Source organism: Physeter macrocephalus, chromosome 14 (genome assembly GCF_002837175.3).
Source record: "Physeter macrocephalus isolate SW-GA chromosome 14, ASM283717v5, whole genome shotgun sequence".
Taxonomy (NCBI): domain Eukaryota; kingdom Metazoa; phylum Chordata; class Mammalia; order Artiodactyla; family Physeteridae; genus Physeter; species Physeter macrocephalus.
The window spans coordinates 49,413,587-49,433,297 of record NC_041227.1 but is presented as its reverse complement, the minus strand read 5'-3'; the positions used below and the strand labels follow the sequence as shown (position 1 = coordinate 49,433,297).

The following is a 19,711-nucleotide window of genomic DNA, read 5'->3' as shown; positions in this document are numbered from 1 at the left end:
CACCGGGAGAGGCCACGACAGGGAGAGGCCCGCGTACTGCAAAAAAAAAAAAAAAAGAAAAAAAAAAAAAAGAAAAAGAAAACAGCCAGAAGGGTCCTGAAAAAGTGTAAGAAGCATGGCCTCACCCTGGCCTATTTCTGAAGTTCCCAGAATAGTTTAGTCAGCTCAGTTGGGCACCACCTACCTCAAATTCATTGCACTAACTCTTCAATATCACCGTGAACTGAATGGTTAGAAAATGCTATTTTACTTACTGCCAAGCTTCTTTTAGCATTTTCCAGGTAGAAAGGTTCATCTCAAGTTAAAATGCCTGGGAAGCCCAATTCAAATCCAAGGTCAGCGAGTGCGTTGGATCCTGGGGGCTGTAGCCAGTGGCCCCCTCGTAAATGAATCACATTGGGACCCAGAGAGCTTTAGGGCTGGAGGGTGCAGGTCGACCTGTTTCAATGAGCTGCTGCCATCTGAAGCAGCAGGCGTGACCTCTGCCCAGCCCCACGCCCTGTTTTCTCCTAGACCCGTGGACAAAGGATGGCCGACCCCCGCCCCCTGAGTTCCTGGGGCCCTGCTGGAGGGGCTGCCGAGGACTGGACATCCTGCCTGCTGCAGGTGAGGAGCGGCTGGGGGCGGGCTCAGGGTCCTCAAGTGTCCACCTTAGCTGACGGAGGGACACAGGGGGGCAGCCAGCCTTGGCAACAGGATCCACTCCAGTCCCCAGGGAGGGAAAGGAACGTGAGCAGGTGGGGCTCTGCCTCTCAGCGCCTCGGCATCACTGTTCCCAGCAGAAAACAGTGCTGCCTGCAGGTCAGGAGCCCCTGCGCTTCCCAGAGGCCCCAGGAACACAAAAGAAAAGTAGCTGAGTAGCTGAACCAGCTCTCTCTTCCCTTTTGGCTCCTCCTTTCTTTCTTTTTTTTCTTCTTAAGTTAATAGACATTAGTTTTTAGAGCAGTTTTAGGTTCACAAAAAATCAAATGGGAAATATAGAGATTTCCCTCTACCCCCAGCATACCTACACACACCCTTCCCCGACCAGAGGGGCGCATTGGTTACAATTGGTTGACCTACACTGACACGTCACTATCACCCAGAGTCCAGAGCTGACATTGTGTCACTCGTGGTGCCACACATTCTATGGGTTTGGACAAATGTACAATGACATGAATCACTGCAGTATCATACAGAGTAGTTTCAGTGCCCTAAAAATCCTCTGTGCTCTGCCAATTCATCCTCCCTCCTCGCCCCAAACCCCTGCTGAACACTGATCCTTTTACTGTCTCCATAGCTTTGCCTTTTCCAGAAGGCCATAGGATTGGAATCATACCACACACAGCCTTTCCAGATTGGTCTCTTTCATCCTTCCCCTCTCGTGAGTGGAACTGTTCACAATCTCATCCCCATTTCCAGGTTACAAATGAGGACACCACGGCACAGAGCACTCAGGTGGCCTGTCCAGTGTCACAGAGCCAGTAAGTGACAGAGCTCAGATTCGAGCCCGGGGCCCCTGCACCTGAGCAATGCTCCTGGCAGCAGGGACTACTGTCATCATCCAGGAACAAACAGCCCTTCCAACCCTGTCCCAGAGGCCAGATCAAGAGCCACCCGTAGTTCAGGGCAGGAGAAAGGGTGGGTCCCCATCCTTCCCATCCCTTGAGGCTTGCTTAACCTGTCCCCAGGCCACTGATGGAGGGACAGAAGAAAGCAGATTCAGGCCCTCTCTCCACAGCTCCTGGCAGCAATCCCAGACTCCATGAGGAAGCAGGAGGTGCACACGGGCAGGGAGGCTGGCCAGGGCCACGGTGCTGGCTCCCCAGCCGAGCAGGTGAAAGCCCTAGTGGACCTGCTGGCTGGGAAGGGCAGTCAGGGCTCCCAGGCCCCGCAGCCCCCTGACAGGATGCCAGAGTCCCCGCTGAGGCCCCATGGCAATGGTAAGCAGATAGACAGGGATCCCTGGGCCCTCTTCCCCTCCTTCTTCCCCTCCCCCACCCTCCCCCATCCCTCCCCTCTGGCTTCTGTCCAGCAGACTTGAGGATACAGAGGCACCGAGAGGCCCTTCTGAACAGGATGGGAGGCAGCCCTGAGCTGGGCAGCCCCTCCCCCAGGTTGACCAGCCTCCTGCTGGTGGAGGGCCTGATGGACCTGCAGCTGAGGGAACACGACTTCACGCAGGTGGAGGCCACGCGTGGGGGCTGGTGCTGCGACAGGACCATCGCCCTGGACAGGCTCTTCCTGCCTCTGTCGCGGGTGTCCATCCCGCCCCGCATCTGCATCACCATTGGGGTGGCTGGCGTGGGCAAGACCACCCTGGTGAGGAACTTTGTCCACCTCTGGGCCCGGGGGCAGGTGGGCAAGGACTTCTCGCTGGTGCTGCCTTTGACCTTCCGGGATCTCAACACCCATGAGAAGCTGTCTGCAGACAGACTCGTCCGCTCTGTCTTCCCACACGCGGGGGAGACTGGCCTGGTGTCAGCACCCCTAACCAAAGTCCTCCTCATCCTGGATGGCCTGGATGAGTGTAAGACGCCCCTGGACTTCTCCAACACCATGGCCTGCAGAGACCCCAAGAAGGAGATCCAAGTGGACCATCTGATCACCAACATCATCCGGGGCAACCTCTTCCCAGGTGTTTCTGTCTGGGTCACCTCCCGCCCCAGCGCGGCTGGCCAGATCCCAGGGGGCCTGGTGGACCGGATGACCCAGATCCGGGGCTTCAACGAGGAGGAGATCAAGATGTGTCTGGGGCAGATGTTCCCTGACGACCAGGTCCTCTCGGGCTGGGTCTTGAGCCAGATGCAGGCTGACAGGCCCCTGTATCTGATGTGCACCGTCCCAGCCTTCTGCCGGCTGGTGGGGTCGGTGCTGGGCCACCTGCACCGCAACAGGCCAGGGCCCCAGGACGCAGAGCTGTGGCCTCCGAGGACCCTGTGTGAACTCTACTCATGGTACTTCAGAATGGCCCTCAGCAGGGAGGGGCAGGAGAAGGGCAAGGCGAGCCCCTGCATTGAGCAACTGGCCCACGGCTGCCGCAAGATGGTGGGGACACTGGGCCGGCTGGCCTTCCATGGGCTGGTCAGGAAGAAGTACGTGTTCTACGAGCCAGACCTCAAAGTGTTCGGTGTGGACCTTGCTCTGCTGCAGACCGCCCTGTGCAGCTGCTTCCTGCAGCGGGAGGAGACCCTGGCCTCCTCGGCAGCCTACTACTTCACCCACCTGTCCCTGCAGGAGTTTCTGGCAGCTGCCTACTACTACAGCACATCCAAGAGGGCCATCTTCGACCTCTTCACCGAGGGTGGCATGTCCTGGCCCCGGCTTGGCTTCCTCACGCACTTCAGGAGTGCGGCCCAGAGGGCCATGCAGGCCGAGGATGGGCGGCTCGACGTCTTCCTGCGCTTCCTCTCAGGCCTCTTGTCTCCGAGGGTCAATGCGCTGCTGGCCGGCTCCCTGCTGACCCAGGGCGAGCACCAGGGCTACCGGGCCCAGGTGGCCGAGCTCCTGAAGGGCTGCCTGCGCCCCAACATGGTGGTCTGCGCCCGGGCCATCAATGTCCTGCACTGCCTGCGCGAGATGCAGCGCACGGAGCTGGCCCACAGCGTGGAGGAGGCCATGGCAAGCGGGGGCCTGGCTGGGCTGACCAGCCCCCCACACCGCGCTGCCCTGGCCTACCTCCTGCAGGTGTCCGATGTCTGCACCCAGGAGGCCAACCTGTCCCTGTACCTCAGCCAGGGGGTCCTCCAGAGCCTGCTGCCCCAGCTGCTCTACTGCCAGAGTCTGAGGTGGGCGCCAGGGTGGGGCTGTGTGGGGCGTGTGGGCAAAGGAGAGAGTGGGAACCTGGAGGGCTCCTCCCCTCCACCACACCCCTCTGTGTCCATGTCCTAGGGCTGCTGTAACAAAGGACCACAGCCTGGGTGGCTTAAAATGACATGTTATTCTCTCTCAGTTCTGGAGGCTAGAGTCTAAGATCAAGGTGTCAGCAGGGATGTGCTCCCTCTGAAACCTGTAGGGGAGGATCCCTGGGTCATCCCTGGCCTCTCCAGCCTTCAGTGTTTGCTGGCAATACTTGGCTTGTCGATGCATCACCACAGTCTCTACCCTCCGAGGTCACACGGCCACCTTCTCATTGTCTGTCTTCATGTAGAGCTCTCCTCTCTTGTGAGGACACCAGTCACACTGGGTTACAGGCCACCCCACTCCACCTCATCTTAACTCATTACCCTGCAATGACCCTATTTCCAAATAAGGTCACATTCTTGAGGCACTGGGGGGGTTATGACACCAACATATCCTATAGGGGGACACAATTCAACCTACCACACCCTGTAAACCATCCCAATGCTGACAGGCCACACCCATTCACTCTACTCTCAGTCCATCACCCTCTGTCCACTCTCTGGATCTTGGTGGGGGGAGGGGAAGGCTTAGGACAAGGGTCATTTAGGACCTCAGACTAGCTTCTACATCCTCAGAAGGAGGAGAGCTAGCAACTGGTGTGCTGCACACGCATACAGACTGCGGGGCTGCTGGGAAGACATCCCTGTGGGTAGGAAGCCCAGGGTTTACACCACTGAGCCTCCCAAGTCACCCTTGTAGGAAAACTCTGAGCATGTGGGTGTGCTGGCATGGATCTCTGAGCCTCACAGTGGGGGCTGCACTGGGATGGAGAGGAGGGGGAGGGAAAGGATCTCAGCCTGGGTGTCTGTGTAGCGCCCCCTCTGCTGCCTTGATGCCAGCCCTCTGCCAGGGGCCTCATCCCACCTGCCCATGGGCGGTGGGACTGTTCATTATTGCTGTTCCTCCTGACCAGGCTGGACACCAACCAGTTCCAGGACCCCATGATGGAACTGCTGGGCAGTGTGCTGAGCGGGAAGGACTGTCGCATTCAGAGGATCAGGTAACGCCGACCCAGGAGACCCTGCCCAGGCTGCCCACCTGTCTCAGTGTCCGGGGCTCTTTTCACATCCTCCTCTCTGCTCAAATGGCCAGGGGTGCTTTCAAAGTGAGGTGTCTTTGAGGCATGTGGCTCAGGATGCAGGCTGCTTGTTTCTGCTCATTCCAGAAAGTTCCAGAGGCTCAGGTACCTCATCTGTAAGAAGAGGGAAAGGATACGGTACGGGTCAGATGCTATCGTGGATACAGAACCATTTCTCCAGATGCTGTCTGTGCAGACATACCGCCAAGCCTGATTTACTCTAAATGCCTCACAAAGTTTGCCCTCAAATGGTATTTTGAGCACAGGATTGCATCTTTAAATAACACACAAATTTTTAAATTAAAAAAAATTAATATTAATTAAAACAATTTTAAATTTAAACATTGCATCTTTAATGATATAATTAGATGAGAGTTTATATGCTGATTGCAGAACTGATCTATGTGCTAATGAAATCACTCCTACATCGGGTTGGCCAAAAAGTTCGTTTGAGTTTTTCTACATCATCTTATGAAAAACCTGAACAAACTTTTTGGCCAACCCAATAACATCCAAGTGTGAGTTAACACCCTGATTTGTAGTTGAATCGATGTGATGACTTGAGGGTGGCTTTAGGAGAACTAGGGAGGTGAGTTTAGAGAACCTGACCCAGAGAGTAATTTTTCATCCTCACACAAGCCTCGAGCTTTTGAAATAATCTTTATCTGAGGGGACAAGAATATAGAATGAGTCTGGAGCAAAAGTAAGTCTTTGAGGATAGTGGTTAGAGTAGTGGTGAGCTCCATGTGACCTTGGACAGACACCTCTGTGCCTAAGAAGGGTAAATGGTATGGGTTCAGGGGTCCCCATGACCACTTTCAGGGTCAGTGAACTCACAGAACTCAGAAAAGCCACTATACCCACAGTTACAGCTCATCACACTGAAAGGATACACATTAAAATCTGCAAACGGAACGGCCCTTGGGGCAGGGTCCCAGAGACCAGGCCAAGCTTCCAGCCGCCCTCTCCCAGAAGAGTTGAACAGAGAGCGCTTCCTACTCCCAGAGACCATGTGTGACAACACACACGGAGCATTCCAACCAGGGAAGCTCACCCAAGCCTTGGTGTCCAGGGTTATTACTGGGGGTTGGTCGTGAAGACACACCTGCCCACCGCATGCTGACCTTAGTCTCCAGCCCCTCCAGAGGTCAAGCTGACACTGCATGACCATAAATCCCATTGTGAGATAGACTATCCATCAAGGCCCAAGGCCCCCAGGTAAACAGAGACATTCCTACCAGGCAGGACATTCCAAGGGCTTAGAGGTCACCTCTCAGGAGCAGGGGCCAAGGTTAATCCTTTACCTCACACTGCCTCTTAGGGTTGCCACGAGGCTACATGAGTTAATTCACGGAAAGTGCTCAGGACAGGACAGCCACAGAGGAAGCACCGTGTAAGAGCCAGAAATTTAAATGCAATCTCTTTGAAAGAAACAAAATAATGACAATTTCTCATTATGAATATAGTTTCCTTCATGAGAACCTTCAGCAAAATAGCCAACTTTCAGTGTTTTGCTTAAAGGAATCTAGATAGTACTCAGAGATTTTTCTGAACAAAGCCAAAATCTCCTTCTCTGGCCACACTCTCTCCTTCACCTCTCTATAGCTGGTCCTCAGTGCCACAGCCCTGTTTGAAACATCCAAGGCATCCTTCATGAAATATTGTTTATAAAATGTTACAAAAGTCCTGGGGGTAGGGGATGGGGACAGAGGCTCTCTAGAAGCTGAGAACAGTTTTGTATAGAGGGTGGTGGTCTGGATGAACAGTCTTCAAACTTTTTTTAAGCGATAGAACGCGGTTTTGTTTTTGTTTTTGTGTTTGTTTTTTTTTTTTTTTTTTTGCGGTACACGGGCCTCTCACTGTTGTGGCCTCTCCCATTGCGGAACACAGGCTCCGGACGCGCAGGCTCAGCGGCCATGACTCACGGGCCCCAGCTGCTCCGCGGCATGTGGGATCTTCCCGGACCAGGGCACGAACCCGCGTCCCCTGCATCGGCAGGCGGACTCTCAACCACTGCGCCACCAGGGAAGCCCGATAGAACGCTTTTTAAAAGTGTTATATGAGGGACTTCCCTGGTAGCACAGTGGTTAAGAATCCGCCTGCTAATGCAGGGGACACGGGTTCAAGCCCTGGTCTGGGAAGATCCCACATGCCGCGGGGCAGCTAAGCCCGGGCACCACAACTACTGGGCCTGCGCTCTAGAGCCCGCAAGTCACAACTACTGAGCCCACGTGCCACAACTACTGAAGCCTGCATGCCTAGAGCCCGTGCTCCACAACGAGAAGCCACTACAATGAGAAGCCCGTGCACTGCAACAAAGAGTAGCCCCTGCTCGCTTCAACTAGAGAAAGCCCACGCGCACCAACAAAGACCCAACGCCGCCAAATATAAAATAATTAATTTTTAAAAAAGTGGCATATGAGGCAGAACCCCAATTAGACAGGCAGACCAAAGGGGGGCTGCTGGGATTGAAAGAAGTGGGAGGCAAAGCCGAGGCACTTGGTTTCCCCTCAGCCTCCTGAAGCTTTTCTGAAGAAACTTAGGGTCCGTTGAAACATAGCTTGAAAAGCACTGGGGATTCCAATTGTATCCCATGGGGCTGGCTCACATTTTAAAATGCCTAAGAAACTGTAAAGAACCTCAACAGATATCATTTCTGAAACTGGGTGTATGAAGCAACATTAAGTGAATCCCCAGCGTGTTCCTGGAATGCTTTTTTTTTTTTTTTTGGCCACACCACGTGTCTTGTGGGGTCTTAGTTCCTTGACCAGGGATCAAAACCACGCCCTCGGCAATGAAAGCACAGTCTCAACCACTGGACCACCGGGGAATTCCCTGGAATGCCCTTTCAAGGCAGATACAGATGTACATTTTGTTACTTCAAAGTTAATTTTATAATAACTCTATCATTTTCCTTTCTTGGATTAGAGAAAGGGCTGGGGTCAGGGGGTGTGCTGGAACCGACTTCAGCCACCAGTTCATGAGAGCTAATTGTTACATTTTCGGAATTTTTACAAGCTGAGAGTGCTTGAAATTGGCCACGATGGGAGTATTTACACCATGGAAATTAGCCAACCCAACAAATCATGATTTTTGTATTTTGTTTTTTCCTGACAGCTGGTTTTCCAGCACACCCCTGGCTGGGAATCCCATGGTAGTTTTCAGTAATTGCCCGTATCCTCTGCTGTGCTTTTGGGGTAGAAGCTGTTGTGCTGGATTCTGGTCATACTTTCCCCTGGGACCCTCTGCTGGTGTGAGGGTCCGTCCGCCCACTCTGGCCCTACCTTGCCCATCTCAGAGGCTTTCCTGGGCCTGGCTTACCTGATCTCCACCTGAGTCCAGGCCCTGATGATGCTACAGTGGCTGACGAGTTTGGACCCAGGCCTCGTGTTGCGGGATAGGTGGCAAGATTTACAGACTTACATTAACCACTCCTCTCCCTCTCTCTGGGCAGCTTGGCTGAGAACCAGATCAGTAACAAAGGGGCAAAAGCTCTGGCCAGATCCCTCCTCGTCAACAGAAGTCTGACCACTCTGGAGTAAGTAGGACCCTTCACCCCTGGGATAGGGAGAGAGTGTGAGCCATCTTGTGAAGCCCCCTAGACCACACTCTTCCCAGGATGGGTTGGAAGGACAGCTGAGCAAGCAAAGTCTTGACTCCTGCTCAGCTGCTGGGACTCACCCAGTGAAGGGCCAGAATTTTGGCCTTGAACCTGGTGTTACCATCTCCTCTTCACACTTGGCCCAAGCCCACTAGTCCATCAGATCCTGCTTTCTTCTCCCCATCACATGGGGACATCTTGGGGAACTCCTTCCTCGATCGCCTAAATAAGGATCTCTGCCCCAGTTCTACCGAACGTGAAATCCCAAACCCTGATGCATTCTTTTCGAGGAGCATGGATTTAAAGGTCCATGTAACTTCTGTTCCTCCTTCCCTCCCTGGGAATTGGCTAAAAGAGAATGGTTCTTCCTCTCTCTTCCTCTGCCAGCCTCCGTAGTAACTCCATTGGACCTCAAGGGGCCAAGGCACTGGCAGATGCTCTGAAGATCAACCGCACTCTGGCCTCTCTGAGGTACGTGTCACCCGCTCTCTGTCTCTCTGCCCCCAGGAGGTGACCCAGAGAACCCTCTCATCAGGTGCCACCCATGGAGTGGGAGGTAATTCAAAATGGAGACCATGAGATACTGGCTCCCACCCAGTGGATGCCAGGGGATCTTGTATCCTAAGCAAGTTTCTAAGTTCAGCTCTTCCCTGGTCATTGTGCCTGTGTTTATGGCCTGAACAGGGGATAGAGAAGAGGGGTGGAGGTATATGGAGGTCTGAAGGACAAAATAATCTATGAGGAAAAGCTCTTGTCCTCCATTGAGTAGGAAATCCCCAAGGCCATGGCATCAGAAAGATCCCCTGCGGTGTTTTCCAAGACACTGAAATCCCATCTTCCAGATGGTTCCTATGGTGTGGTGTGGTTTGCTGGGCTCCTTTTAGGGGCCAGTGGTTGTATCCATCCTTAGCGGAGTGTGTCCTGTCATTTTGTTTTGTTTTGTTCATTTAGTATTTATTTTTATTGAGGTGAAATTCACATAAAATTCACCATTTTAAAGTGTACAATTCAATGGCATTTGGTACATTCACAGTTGTGCAACCAACACCTCTATCTAGTTCCAAAATATTTGCATCATTCTAAAAGGAGACACTATACCCATTAGCAATCACTTCCCATTCTCCCCTCCCCTCAGCCCCTGGCAACCACCAATCTGCTTTCTGTCTGTATGTTTACCTATTCTGGATATTTCATATAAATGGAATCAAACAATAAGACATTTTGTGTCTATCTTCTTTCACTTAGTATAATGTTTTCAAGGTTCATCCACGTTGTAGCATGTGTCAGTATTTCATTCCATTTCATGGCTGAATAATATTCCATTACATGGACAGACCACAATTTGTTTATCCATTCATCAGCTGATGGACACTTGGGTTGTTTCCACCTAGTGGCTATTGTGCTGTACACATCTCTGTACAAGTATTTGAGGACTTTTTTTCAATCCTTTTGGGTAGATATACATAGGAGTGGAATTTGCTGTGTCACATGGTAACCCTATGTTTAACCTTTTGAGTAACTGTCAGACTGCTTTCCTCAAAGGCCATACCATTTGACATTCCCACAAGCAGCGGATGAGGGTTCCAATTTCTCCACATCCTCACCAACACCTGGGTGCTGTGGCTTTTAGCTGTAATTGGGACTATCGATGACCTTGTCATTGTGATCCAGATACCATGGGCAACCTTGTCCCCAGTCAGCAGGCAAGTGCTTAGAGACCCAGAGGAAAACCTAAGGCCAAAGCAGCAGTGGGAAGGGCCAGTTGTTTTCCCACTTCCTGGGTAGTGGGGGTGAGGGCATGCCAGGCACCCTCTTATGCTCCATCAGTGATGCACCTCTTTGCTTCCACAGCCTCCAGAGCAACAGGATCAGGGATGACGGTGCCAGGTTCATGGCTGAGGCCTTGGCTGCCAACCGGACCCTCTCTGTGCTGCAGTGAGTGGGCATGCTGGCTGGCAAAGAACGTTTTCTCTTCTCTCTTCTCCTCCAAGGGCCTGTCTGTTTTCTGCGTGGAGGGATGGATGGGACAAAGCCCTGAGGCTTTCTGATCCATCTGGATGGCCCCTAGAAAACCTGATGTCCACTGCTTTTCCAGAGAACAGGTGTGGGGGAAATAATTAAAAATAAAGCCTCCTGCCAACCCAGAAAATCCTCTCCACAAATGTAGAAAAGTACAAAACAGCTTAATTACTGGAATAAGCATTCAGCTAGACTGCAATGAGCATCAAAGGCAATCCACCAATGAGATGGCAAAGACAGAAAAGAATCTCACCCTTTCCTACAGTCGAGCAGATATAACCCATTCCATAAGTGTTCTCAAGAAAAACCACAACTTGCCCTCAAATAAGAGGACTGGACAGAACCATTTGTCACGCTTACCTTATACTAAATTTGCCTGTTATTTGGGGGTAGCCATCTGTGTTTGCTACCTGCCTTTATCCCAAGGAAAATGAAAACTTCTCACATGTTTATGACCAGCAGGTACTTATAGCTTGGAGCAGGTGCTCTCTTACTTGATGTGCACAGTTCAAAGGGATGGCTCCAAGGCCCTTACAAAAGATATTCCTAGGCTATAAACTTGCCAAGAGGTTTACTTCTAGCTCTTAAAAAGATTTACATACTATCAAAGGGACAGGGAAAGGATTTACAATCCCAAATTTTCTCAAGGAAATACTCTAAGGGAGGGGAAGGGAGGGTTTTTTTTCCCTTTGTAACCAGGGAAAATTCCATTTTGTTTAGAGTGTATTTAGCCTCACACAGAAGAGGTCCTGCCCTGCCTGTCCTCCTAGGATGAACACAGGGGTTCTCCTGTAACATCTCCCTCCTCCACATTTAGTATAAGAGGAAGAAGCGTTTGAAGACGAGGCACCTAAGCGAGGGTCTGCCCTTGGGAGGACTGCAGGGTTGCAGGGCAGGCTGCTGGCTTGTCTGGATGGAGGCAGACTGCTGAGGGTTGAGAAGCCTGGTAAGGTGAGGGGCCAGTGGGACTTCTACATGGAAATCTCCAGTTTGGAGGTTGCTGGATATTAACAGTGTCCGCTGGTCACTGCTTTCTGGCCCCTGAAGGGAAGGCCCAACGGTTCTTGCCTCTTAACTCTTCACATCAGTCTATTAGCAACACTTTGGCAACAATCCACAGACCTTTCCTGGAGACCCCTCCCCCCACGCTGTGATAAACAGAGATGGCGCTTGAGTAGTCTCTGACCTCTCACCTTGAACCAGACTGTCCTTGGCCTGGGAATGGCTGTGACCAGCTTTGATGAAGGACCCCTCTCCTACAGCCTGCAGAATAACAGCATTGGGCCAGTGGGAACCCAGCAGATGGCAGAGGCCCTGAAGCAGAACAGGAGCCTGAAGGAGCTCATGTGAGAAATGCAGAAGGGCCAAACTGGTATCCTCCATGCCTGCCACAATGCCCAGCCCATCACAAATATTTGTGAACAAGGGGTTGGATGGATGGGTGGATGGATGGATGAGTGGGCAGATGAGTGGGTGGGTGAGTGCATGGATGGATGAATGGATGAGTGAGTGAGTGGGTGAGTGGATGGTGAATGAATGTGTGGGCACAAGATAGCTGGCTTTGGACTCCAAAGCCCTGGACCAGGAGAATGGAGATCCAGATTCCCAGGAATGAGTGAGCCCCAACTGTCTCAGACTCACATTTACTGCCTTCCCAGCTGGTAGAAGAAAACACCATCCCAGCCACCTTCACATAAAGTATCACAAATACCCCTCACTAAAGAGTTGGCCCTGCCAACCCTGTCAAGGAGTTAAGAAAGACTTTGCTACCTTGATCTCTTACGGAGGCTACCCACCAACCAGTCTCAGGAAGAAGAAACTGTGCCCTGGGCACCCTTGAGACAACAGAGACAGCCCTTCCCTGGAGGGCTTCCTGGACTCTGATCCCCCAGCTTCACCCTACCAGGCTGCTCCACCCATGTCCCGTCTCTTGCAGGTTCTCCAGTAACAGCATTGGCGATGGAGGTGCCAAGGCCCTGGCGGAGGCCCTGAAGGTGAACCAGGGCCTGAAGAGCCTGGAGTGAGTCTCCAGGGGTGGCTATGGGCAGAGGGTGACTCCCCACCTGGGTTCCCCATCCAGCAGGTGGGTGGGTCCTGGAGGAGGGCTGTCAGTCAGGGCTACTTCACTGTCAGAACCCAACCAACCACCGACCCTGGGCATACTGTGATCTTAGTGTCTCTCCCTCCAGCCCACCCCAGTGGACAGTCAAGGTCGGCACTCGTTCTGGAATTTTCAGTGACAAGCACTGAGTGTACTTTAGAAGCTGGCACAGGTGGCTGCAGAGGGGGCTGGCTCCAAGGGCCTTGGTGGGGAGTGGGGAGCTCAGTGCTGTCCCCATAATGGGGACACTCAGCTGCACCACTTTCTCTGGGGGCTGCAGACACGTCCCCCCGCCAGAAGCCGTGTGGAGCCACTCAAATCAAGGCAGCGTGTAAACTTTGTCACTGGTTGTGCTAGACCCACCTGCCCTGACCTAGCAGGAGCCGGAATGCGGGGAACGGGATGAGAAGGGCCGTGGGGGCAGCACAGGGTTCCCCCAACTTCCTGCTGAACTCAGTGCCTGCAGTCCCAGGCTGGACTCCCTCTGCGTCCTGAGACAGCCACGCCAAAGTGCGCCCTGTCTTCTGTCTGCAGACTGCAAAGCAATTCCATCAGTGACCTGGGAGTGGCAGCGCTGATGGAAGCCCTCTTCACCAACCAGATGCTCCTCAGCCTCAAGTAAGTCCCTGCCTCCCTCTCCATCTGAGGGCGTCCCTTTGGCCAGGGGGTCTGAAGGGACTTTGGGATGTGGAAGGAAAGGCTGGTGCTGAGAAGCCCACCCCCCACCCCCAGGGGCCTGTGACAGGGAAGATCTATGGTTGGGCAGCTTGGCTCTGGAGCCTGGCATCCTGCACTCCCCCTGCTCGCTGGGGAGGCAGGGGCAGCTCTGGCCCTCAGCTGGCCATATCTGCAGCTCCCTTCCTACGGGCAAGCCTGTAGGCCCCCAAGCATGCTGGCCTGCCCCTCCCTTCACACCTCTGAGGTCCCATCATCTTATCCTCTTCCTCCTGGACTGTCTGTCCTACTGCTGACAGTCCTGGGGGGGATGTGGGGACATCTGGCTGGTGAGCCGTCGGAGGGGGACTTCCTAGAGCAGGCTCTTCCCACCTTGGCCCAGGTCCCACCTGGGGCTCTCAGCCTCTCACAGCCTGAGCGCCTGGCAGGCCTCCCCTGTCAGTCAGCAGTTCAGGGTCTTCTCTTTCCTCAGCCTGCGAGAAAACTCCATCAGCCCGGAGGGAGCCCAGGATCTGGCTCGCGCTCTCCGCACCAACAGCACCCTGAAGAGCCTGGAGTACGTGACAGGGGCAGGTTGTGCTTCCTAAGGCTCTTTATGCCACCCAGGGCCTTACTCACCCAGAGCTGGGAGCTGATGGCAGACCCTCGGCGCCCCCGCCATTGTGCAAGAAGGACCTGGTTGGTGGGGGGACTGGGAGACCTGCTGCCCGGTGGCAACCCTGACACAAGTCCCCCTCTCTATGTCATAAATTACAGGAGGATGAAGTGAGTGGCGACACTCTCCCTGCCCTGACCCCCCGACCCACACTCCCTGGCAACAATATATGAGCAAGTGGGAGGGGCTCCCAGCACAGGGATCAGGAATGAGTGAATCCCTGGGCGGCTCCGCCACCTCCTGGCAGGTGACCTGTCATGGAAGCTCACTGAGCAGAGCCTGCCCCCTGCCCCCCACCCCCCGTGGGGTTGCCAGGATGCAGTTCAATGGTCCAGGACACGTGCTGGGCACAGCACCTGGCACATTCAAGTACCCCAAGAGCGTGAGCCAGGCAATCCCAGGAGACGTGATGCAGTCCTGGGGTGGGGGGTCGGGGACAACACGGCAGAGGTCTGGATCCCCCAGTGAGCAAGAACGGGGGCTGCACTGCCAGCTCCCGCTCACTTGCCCCTGTTCCCCTCCTCCCAGCTTGACAGCCAACCTGCTCCACGACCAGGGCGCCCAGGCCATCGCAGCGGCAGTGAGAGAAAACCGCACCCTCACATCCCTTCAGTGAGTCTTCGACGCACCCTCCCTGCCCTGTCCATTTGTCTGCTCAAAGAGCTGCAGGACCACACTCAAACCAGGGGAGGCAGAAGGCCAAGTCTGGCTTAGGGCCCACCCCCACCCCCCTGCCAGCAACATGGCCTCAGGGCCTCTAGGCTTTGCCCTGCCCTCTGCTCTGCTCCCTGGGGCCGATCCACGAAGAGAGGCCAATGGTGGGAGGTGTGTGCCCACGCTGTGCTTCTGTCACATGCTTCATGCAGGGCCAGCTGGAGTCTATTTGAGCCTGTCCCTGTACCCTCCACTAACCAGAGTGCACGTAGGCCCCTTGGGACTAGCCTGAGGGGGGCTGCAGGCATTCTGCCCACCTTGGTCAGGACCTCGTTCTTCAGGGACCCTATTCCCTGTGGTCACTCTCCCAGGAGAAGCCCCTTCTTTCTGGAGCCCCTAGGACCTCCTGGGCTTTGCCCTGGGCCACGCAGTCATGTGTGTGTGTCTGCCCAGCCTGCAGTGGAACTTTATCCAGGCCTGTGCCGCCAAGGCCCTGGGACAAGCACTACAGCTCAACACGAGCCTGACCAGCCTTGAGTAAGTGGGGCCTGTGCAGGGGCGGGGGAGAAGGGGCAGGGAAATCTGCAACCTCGGTGCCCACCAGGTGCAGGGCTCACACCCTCAGCACACAGCCTCCTCTGCTCTAAGGCCAGTGGGCAGGTTTCCATCTCATCTGCTATTTTTAAAAAAACAGCTTTGTTGAGATATAATCCACCCATTTAAGGTGTACACGTCACTGGTTTCTAGTATATTCACAGAGCTGTGCAATATCACTGCAATCAATTTTAGGACCTTTCAATCACCCCAAAAGAAATTTCAAACTCATTAGCAGTCACTCCCCATTCCACCCACCCCCAACCAAGTCCCCCAGTTCCCTAATCTACGTCTCTATGGATTTACCTGTTTTGGACATTTCATGTAAATGAAGTCTTCTGTGACTCACGTCTTTCATTTAGTATGTTTTCAGGGTTCATCTGCATTGCAGCATGTATTAGTACTTCATTCCTTTTAATGAGTAAATAATATTCCATTTGCATGGATAGACATTATGTTTATCCACTCACCCACTGATGGACACTTGGGTTGTTTCCACTTTTTGGCTATTATTAATAATGCTGCTGTGAACATTCATGCACAAGTTTCCGTGTGGACACATGCTTTAATTCTCTCGTGTGTACACCTGGGAGCAGAACTGCTGGGTCAGACGGTCACTCCGTGTTTAACCTTTGAGCCTCATCTGCTTTTCATGCCGAATACTTCTCCCTCAACTTCCAAGATATCCCTTGTCTGGCTGGTCCTTCTGTTTGACTCTGAATATGGTACTCCTCAAGGTTCTGTCCTGGGTCATCTTCCCTTGAATGATGTCTCTTTCTAGAAGCTCCTCCTCACCCAGGGCTCCAATTCCCTTCAAAGTCCTGGTGGCCCCCACATCTATAGCTCAGACCTCTCTCCTGAGCTCCAGACCCACGTGTCCACTGCCCACTCCACTTCCCACCGGGTGGACCTGACTTATCTCCCCCACAAGTCTGCTTTTTGGTTCTTCACCTTGTGAGGGGATCCAGCAACCAACTGTGCAAGCTAGAAACATCGCCTTCTCACTTCCCACCTGCACCCCATCCCCAAATCCTGTCAATTCGTCTCCCAATGTTCCACCCACCCACCCTCTACCCTCACGGCCGCTGTCCAGGCCACCAGCAGCACTCACCTGCATCACTGCTGCAGCCTCCACATCCGTCCATCATACTGCTGGCCAAAGATCTTTCCCAAACGTAAATCTGTTCCCATCCTAGATAAGATGTTTAAATGGCTGCCTGGTGCCTGCAGAGTGAAGTCCAACCCTTAGCGTGGCTTCCAAGGCCCCTAAAGATCTGCTTCCTTTGCACCCCCTCAGCCTCATTACACACTCCAGCAACTCAACTCAATTTCTTTGGGTTTCTTAGATGTGCCAGGCCCTCCCCCATCTCTCACCTGCAGGTTTGGTTTAGACCTATTTCTGCTGGGCAGCCTCTGTGACCACACTGGGGAAGGAGACTCCACAGGGCCCTCCCAGCACCCTGCAGTTGGTAACTCTCATCTCATAGGTCTCCCCACCTGAGTTCCAAGAAGCTGGAATGGGCTTGCTGGCACCCAACATACTCAAATGTCTGCTAAAATTATCACTGCAAACTGCTCCCTCAAACATACCAACGTCCACTTGAACTAAACTCTTAATCATTTATTGCTCCAGGGCCTGCCACTTTCCTCCAACGTGGAAGGAAACGGGGGAAAAAAAGATGTAAAACACTGACCAGAAAGAATGGCCCGAGGATTGAGCGCTTTGATTTTCTAGATGGCTTTGCAAAGCACACACACAAAGCTCTTATTGACAGTATGTCCATGTGTCCCTTTTCTGGTTTGGCTCTGATGGTCCAGACTCATGCAGACCCCAGACCCCTGAGCACATGCCACTATGTGGCCACGGAGCTGCAGTGGCCACACAGGAGGCACAGTGATCCCCAGGGTGACCCCGGGAAGATGGTCTGCTATGGTGTGTGTGGTCTGATTTAAATCTAGAAGGTCCATGCTCAGCATGTCCTGCCACAGCGTTGGACCCTGTTCCGTGCACCCAGAGTTCAGGCTCTATGTTCAGTTTACAGGAAAACGCCATCGGGGACGAAGGCGCTTCTGCAGTGGCCAGTGCGCTAAAGGCGAACACAGCCCTCACTGCTCTCTAGTAAGTCCTGATATGCACAGCAGCCCAGGAAGCTGGCTCTCAACCATCCTTTCACATTAACCGTCGTTTTCGTTTCCTAGTCAAGGAAAGTGGGTTTGATTTTCCTAATATTAGCAACTGGGTCACCGGACATCTAGAAAGAACTAGGGGTGCAGGGAGTATTACCCCCCAAACTCTCCAGGAGACCATCTCTACTTCCTATATCCATAGCATCCAGATCTCTGTCTAGCATCAGTGCAGACAGGAGATGCAGCGTTCTTTGGACAGACCAGGGCCAACAACTTTCAGTGCTATTTCACCACTTTCAGCCCTAAGTCAAGGGGTATTGGAAATGAAGGGCGAGTATGGATGCAGTTGGGCCCGGGAGGGTGTGAGGGCCGGAGAGGCTGCCTGTCTGTGTTGACTGCATCTCCTTTTACAGTCTCCAGGTGGCCTCCATTGGTGCCCCTGGGGCCCAGGCACTCGGGGAGGCCCTGGCTGTGAACAGAACCTTGGAGATTCTTGAGTAAGTATTCCAGTCTCTGGCTACAGCCTCTTGCCCAAAGAAACCAAGCTGTTGACTCAAACTGAATAGATATGGAAGGGGGAAATGTACATGGAAACTCCCAAATCATTTAAATATCTTCACGTAGATTGGGCAGGCCCCAGCTTCCCCAACCCCATGTCACCCCTTTTCCTGGGAGTCACTCGTTGGTCCTCTCCTTGGCCTTGCCCAGGCTGAACATGTCCCCGGGCCTGGGGTGGCCACTGGCCACTGACCCGGTCTGTGAGAAGATCAAACCTGGGGCCCCAATCTCTGTGGGGCTCTCAGGATGTCTGGGTCATCCCTGCTCCTGCAGTTCTGTGGCTCCGAGCACACGGGCACCTCTGGATGGAGGGTTGCCACTCCGGTCTCGGCCCAGCTCTTTCTTTGGAATGAAAACAGAGGATAAGAGTTCCAACAAACCACCAGGTTGGGCCAGCCTCACCCCTCCCTGTGTCCTGCTCCCCAGAGCCAATTTCCGTTCTGTGCCTGGGAGTGAGGAAGGAGCAACCTCACTGCACCGTCACCCCCCCGTGGTTACTAAGTAACTCATGCTCACCTGAAGAGGTACCGTGTTCACCTCTCAGCTGTCACTGTGCCTTAGGGTTGCCGACTTTCCCAACAGCTTAAGAGGAAATGCCATTGGGGTGGCCGGAGCCAAAGCCCTGGCGAATGCTCTGAAGGTCAACTCAAGTCTCCGAAGACTCAAGTGAGTGGTTGTATAGACCTACCTGCACCTTAGAGCAGCAGACTTCTTCTCTTCTGGAACCTCCCCCGTGGCATAAGACACTCTTGATTTCCTCTGTAGCTGCTTCCTTCCGAGTACAAATAGCAGACACTATTCTGATTATTATAGTCCATATTGTGGATGGGTTTGTTCAGTTCTGCATTTTGGGTGTTATGTCCTCCATGGCACCTGGACGAGACAACCTGGCAGCCTGCAGACACAGGTCTCAGGGTTAAATGCCACTTCGCTGTTGCTATGGCGCCTGTGGACAAATCAGTCTCAGACTTGTCCCCCCAAAACAGTGCAGTGCTGCTTCCTGGGGAGTGTTCTTCTGTCCTGAATGGCTCACTGTGGTGTCTCCATCTTTTCTCTGCCTAGTCTCCAAGAGAATTCCTTGGGAATGGACGGGGCGATATGTGTTACCACCGCACTGTCTGGAAACCACGGGCTACAGCACATCAAGTGAGTGGGACTCGGCAGCATCTGCCCGTTCCTGCCATCCTTGCTCACCCTTAGAACTGCTCCCAGGGCAGACACTGCCTTCCGCCTGAGTCTCGGAGCCAGCTGACTCCCAGGCCCCTTAGCAGCTCTGCAAGGGAACTCAGTATAAGAGGGAGCCATGCTGAGCCTTGTCCACGGGAGGAATCCTGGAAGCACAAAGGTTTCACACCTGGTTCTGCATTTTATGTAGTGACCATCTGTGCTTTACTAATGAGAATCTTCAGGCTTCCAGCCCTTCAGTCAATTTCTCAAGCCCTGTCCTAATCCTTCTCTTCTAGTCTCCAGGGAAATCACATTGGAGAATCTGGTGCCAGGATGATCTCAGAGTCTATCAAGACAAATGCCTCCTCATGCACTGTTGAAATGTGAGCAAAACAAGTTCCTGGTGGACCAGGCAGAAGAATGGCAGAGACTCAGCTGGAAGCTTTCCAACAAAAAGACCACTTTCCAGGGTGCCTTCCTGTGTTCTGGGAATGATGTTGACCTGTAGGAGAGCTGGTCTCCTGCAAGGAGGCAGGAGTGGTGCTGCCAAAGGAGGACACAAGCACCTCTCCTGGTCCAGGGTCAGTCCAGGCAGGGGAG

At 53.4% G+C, this 19,711-nt stretch overlaps 1 protein-coding gene across 1 annotated transcript; it reads left to right on the top strand.

The window, feature by feature from the left end:
- The first annotated feature begins 1,398 nt into the window (after positions 1–1,398).
- Positions 1,399–19,711, top strand: NLRC3 (NLR family CARD domain containing 3). The gene is made up of 18 exons (XM_007112674.3): positions 1,399–1,463; positions 1,721–1,922; positions 2,018–3,767; positions 4,796–4,882; positions 8,415–8,498; positions 8,949–9,032; positions 10,413–10,496; positions 11,843–11,926; positions 12,517–12,600; positions 13,216–13,299; positions 13,829–13,912; positions 14,540–14,623; positions 15,119–15,202; positions 17,295–17,378; positions 17,800–17,883; positions 18,527–18,610; positions 19,007–19,090; positions 19,408–19,711. Exons 2-18 carry the CDS (start codon positions 1,745–1,747, stop codon positions 19,496–19,498), a joined length of 3,198 nt encoding a protein of 1,065 aa, XP_007112736.1. The 5' UTR covers positions 1,399–1,463; positions 1,721–1,744; the 3' UTR covers positions 19,499–19,711.

What these genes read in the sequence shown, in the direction of transcription:
- NLRC3 (XM_007112674.3), top strand. Translation starts at nt 1,745, where the DNA reads ATGAGGAAGCAGGAGGTGCACACGGGCAGGGAGGCTGGCCAGGGCCAC. An exon ending in CGCACTCTGGCCTCTCTGAG is followed by an intron (nt 9,033 to 10,412) that starts GTACGTGTCACC and finishes TTGCTTCCACAG; the next exon opens with CCTCCAGAGCAACAGGATCA. An exon ending in AGAACCTTGGAGATTCTTGA is followed by an intron (nt 17,884 to 18,526) that starts GTAAGTATTCCA and finishes CTTTCCCAACAG; the next exon opens with CTTAAGAGGAAATGCCATTG.